The 4,878-nt window shown below is 36.6% G+C and overlaps 1 protein-coding gene across 1 annotated transcript in view; it reads left to right on the forward strand.

The window, feature by feature from the left end:
- The window catches only part of POLN (polymerase (DNA directed) nu), a 92,318-nt gene that overhangs the window by 18,360 nt on the left and 69,080 nt on the right, over positions 1 to 4,878 (forward strand). The window contains exons 12-14 of the mRNA XM_010023073.1: positions 177 to 233; positions 1,054 to 1,107; positions 1,349 to 1,414. Of these exons, the coding sequence (XP_010021375.1) occupies positions 177 to 233; positions 1,054 to 1,107; positions 1,349 to 1,414 (177 nt within the window). The remainder of the gene's footprint in view (positions 1 to 176; positions 234 to 1,053; positions 1,108 to 1,348; positions 1,415 to 4,878) is intronic.

A 4,878-nucleotide genomic window follows, 5' to 3' on the forward strand; every position in this document is an offset into this window, starting at 1 on the left:
GGAGGGTTCCTTGCGCCTAGACTGAGATTGCTTGAAGGACATTATTCTTTAGCCAGTATTTTGTCCATTCAGCTGGGTGAGAAAATTTCTTCCTCCAAAACTTAATCTGTTAAGATTGTTAAATAATATGACTTAACAGAAAAGTATGCTAGTAATTCACATGCTTTATTTTGCAGCTAAAGCAGTTGCAAGATCTTCATCCTTTGCCTAGGATAATTTTAGAATACCGTCAGGTGAGCTGCTATTTTTCACATAGTTCAGTTGAACTGAAGCAAAATTAGCAAGGAAGAGAACATTCACAGCTAAACACATACAAAAAAGTTGGCTCTAATGTAAGTTCATTCCAATATTCATTTAAACTTTGAATTTGTAGGTATTCTTAAGAGTTTTTAAATTTAATGATTATATTTCTGGTTTGCAAGATGTTAGATTGTAGCCAGCGAACAACTGTCGCAAAAACAGTTGCAAAACTTCACTGTTAGATTTGTGTAGTGCTATAAAGTAAACTATTAGGGCAAAACATTTATTTTTTGACTTATGAGGAAATCCTCCACTGGAAATGAAGGAGATGACTAGTTATGGGGGAGATTTTAGGTGACAAGCCTCCTGAAAATTAAAAAGTAACGTGGTTTGTCTGCTCCCACACTTCATGTTTGGTTTTTCAGTGGATATGTTTCTAACACACTAAACCAACCCCCAAAAAAGTGTGGGTGGTATTAGGTGTGTGTATTTGTGCCGTGTTTTTGTGAAGTTTATCAACCTGGGGATAGAAGATGTAAAATAATAAATTCCAGTAATTCATTTAGTACTGCAAAGACCCAGCTTTAGCGTATAACCAAGCACTGCAAAGACCCAGCTTTAGAGTATAACCAAGCACTTACCAAACTTATGCTAGTAGGTCAAGCCATTAGTGAGTATACATCCATTATTTACTAAGATAAAACAAAGTCTAGTGAGCAAGTTAATATACATTTGCAAATTAAGATCTTAAACCTGCAAAATCTCTTATTTTTATAAATTAGCATTGATTTGAACTTTTATGTAATAATTTAGGTTCATAAGATGAAATCAACTTACGTGGATGGACTCCAAACATGCATGAGAAAGGTAGAAATACAAAAAGTAGCCTGTAAAATATGGTATTTCAAATAAATCATAAAAGGATGTGAAATGATTGCTGTGGTTACAGTTTAAGAACTTGTAAATATGGAAAATTGTGATTATATCTTTTTGATTTACTTAGTCCTGATTGCAGTGAGTTTTTATTACTGATACTTACATTAAATAAAATTTATATGTATGTCTTTATCCTTTTCTTTTTGGGGATTTTTACTTTACTTGACTGCAGGGATTTATTTCCTCTACATGGAATCAGACGGGAACTGCGACTGGCAGACTTTCAGCCAAACATCCAGTAAGTGAGCCCATTCAAAGACTTACATTTTAATTAGAATTAAAAATTATTTATATAAAATACGTAGTATTTTTTGCACATGAAATTTTCATTTTCATTTACGTCTAGCGGTTGCCCTATTGTATGCAAATAGTGGACAGGAAAAGCTTATTAAATGGATATTTTACTCTAGAACGTTTATTCTTACAAATATTTTCTCTTACCTGTGCAAGAGAATTTAACATTATTACATGAGGTAGAGGGGAAGAATTGTGACCATGCATGCACCCTATAGACTTCCTCTGAATCCATCTCTGTAAGGAATTCCTGGTGTTCATTAACCATTCCTCGTTAAAGGATCAGTGAGCCTTGGAAGGTAGCCTGGGGACCGCAGAAGGTGGGGAAAGGGAGCCCTTTTCTTCTGGAATTTGGCTTCAGGCCTCATAGGAGTGAAGGGATAAGCTGGCTATGCTGTTGCTCTGGAAGTCTTGGAGATGCTTACATAGCTGTGACACCTGGGCTTTTTGTGCTTCCTCTCCTGTCGTTGGCTATATTGATCTCCATGTACATGCTTGTGGCTGGAATGCGCTTTATTTTTTGCGTTTTTTGTTTTGTCAAAGTGGCCTTTTTAAGGACACATGTGAATATATTTTATTATACCATTTTACTTGGATTTGGGAAGCATACTGACCTTTGACTGTAGGTTCTGGTGGGACCTTTTGTGTTCCACTTCAATCACAGCCATAGCTGCATGGATGAGCGTGCAGGGGCTAGTGTGAGAGGAGACAGGGTTGCAGACTGCTTCAGGGGCTTGAGTCAAGGCATTAGGTGGGGGAATTGCAGTGTAAAAGTAGTGTTTGGTTTAATCATGACCTTTTTTAGCAAGTACTTGACTCTGGCCCTGGGGGGCGAGGGGGAATAAATGCAGAAGTGGGACTTGGCTCATGAAGGCTGGAAGGAATCCACAAAGCTGTTGTCCTTTTAACTTGTGCCTGAAAGTATTGTCAGTTCTTAACCACGCAAATTTGAGTACTGCTTATCTGTCTCTGCAGGTACTAGCCATAAGCTTAATGGGTACAAATGGCATTAGAATCTTTCTGCAGTCTTGGGAGAAAGGCCGTAGTCTTCCACAGCTCCACCTGGGAGTAGAGATGTTAGATGTAATGTTTATGTCGTGACCACTTTGTATGGGTGGGCTCATGTGGCCCCACACAAGTCCTGGCCACTGTGGTGACTTTTGGAGTTGTGGCAGAAACCTGTCCTGGGAGGTTCTCATCCTCACAATACTGGTGACTTCCTTAGCTCCTTTACCTGTCTTCACAGTTCAGGCTTCATTTATATCTTCCTACCCTCATGGTACGTATTTCCATACAATTTGTCATCAAACAAAGAGATAGTAAGACATTCAGTTTATAGAAAGCGGTAGTTTGTGCTTTTTGCTGAGTAAAAACCAGTGTCTAGGATTCTGAATTAACAAGGGAATACTGTGTTACTGCTGTTCCTGCTTTTCATGTGCCCAGATGGGGGGAAATGATGAGCAAGAATGGAAAAGATGATCATGAAGGTCACAGTTTGCTAAATATTCTGACATGATGAAAGGGCATCTACAAGTCAGAGCTGAACAGACAGCTGTCTTGAACAACCACATCCAACAGAAGGCAACCTTTGGCCCATCAAGCTAAAAATGACACAAAATCTGCTTTTCTTAAAGGTTGTTTTTCTCCAAAATAATGCAGCTAAAGTTAGCATCCAAGGTTGCCTAAGGCTGTCTTTTCCTTATAAGGAAAAACATTGGCATGTTTTTTTTTGTGTGAAATGTTTATGGAACTTATACCATCTGTTTCTGAATCATTTATTGATATAGAAGATATACTGCAGTGCCCAGTCACTCTACTGAGTTTTAAAGGATTGGGAAGATTCTTGCCAGAAATCATAAATATTGTAGATATTTTTTGCAGTTACTATGATGTTATATGAAATTTTAGCTGAATATTTGCTGAGATATTTATTTTTAACTGTGTTTTAAAATGCTTTAAGGGGTGATTAAAGCGACAGATAGGTGTAAATCAGATGAAGTGAGAATTCAAATAGAAAAAAACATCCCATTTGCTGGTTGTGGGAGATGGGGTTCCAAACAAAGGTTCCTTTCTTTCATTTGTTTTAATAAATGTAATGGCTCTATCTATCCTCTTGCCTTTAAGAAATGGAGTCCTTTTAAATGGAGACCAGGGGGACTTACTCATAGATTTAAGGGGAAATGACCAGACATTAGGTATAGAGCAGAATTTCTTTTTTGAATAAACTCTTCTGTGATCATCTTTCCGACAAATCCACATCTGATGTATGGATGATATCTGTTTTTGGCTTTATGTGGGTTTCTCTCATATGATAAACTTATTCACATGAATTTTTATGACTTCTGTATTGTAGGAACTTAGAAGGGTTTCTTGGTAGAACTTACTTCAGTGGCTCTCCATGTATACATCTATTTTAACAGTGCATTTCTCATTTGGTTTCTTCTACAATGTGTGCTGCATAATCCATGCATTTCTCACAAATAAGTGTTATATACTGATATAGTATATCATTAAACAGGGACACACTGGATATTGTAGTCTCCTGGTACAGCAGTGTAACTCTATTTGCTACTCCATGAGAACTTGCAAATCTGAAACCTATAAGTAAATATAAACCCTAAAATTCTTCAGTCAACTTAACTGAAAATATATCCATAGACTAGTTATGTTTTTTACTATGGATTGCTTATGACTCTTAGGGGAAGTTTATTAGTTAATTCGAACATGTTATTTTTAATTATTTTTGTATAAATATATTAGTCTCATCTACAGAAAGATACTCCATTATATTGCTCAGAGATAACCTTTATTGAAGAGATTTATGGCATTCATAAAGACTTATTTATGTTCTCCAAATCTACCTTGAAATACCTCTTCTCAGCCTCTCACCATTTACAGCAATAATAAATCATGAGAGAGGTGGAAAAGCATAAAGCCAATTAAGATCAAGGCTCTATCAGAATGAACACAGAGAAAGCCTCACTCCAGATATCAAGATTGCATGTAATTGGATGATATAATTTGGCTTATGATGTGAACTTCAGTGCTAGAATCAGATATTTTGTATTAAGGTTTCTTTCCTCCAGGCTTCTGCAGCAGGGAAAACTGAAATGCTACTAATGAGCTTACACTTCTGTGCTTCAGAAGATGTTTTTATCATTAAACTAAAAAGCACAAAGTGGTGGGCTTCAGGGAGCGCTTCCTTCCTTTTAGTAACAACAAATTTTGCTGCAGATAAATACTTCTTTTTACCTTTTCAGACCAAGTGAAAATGAAATAAAAGCATTTCTATTTCTCCCCAGGAAAAATGCTTTTACCAGCTTGCCCCCCAAAAACAAAGAAATAAAATAATTTAACCTGTCAATCAAAGAACGATGTTAGCCTTTAATTGGGATAGCAGGACTGTAG

The sequence above is a fragment of the Nestor notabilis genome, unplaced genomic scaffold (assembly GCF_000696875.1).
Source record: "Nestor notabilis isolate BGI_N333 unplaced genomic scaffold, ASM69687v1 scaffold3001, whole genome shotgun sequence".
Classification (NCBI taxonomy): domain Eukaryota; kingdom Metazoa; phylum Chordata; class Aves; order Psittaciformes; family Psittacidae; genus Nestor; species Nestor notabilis.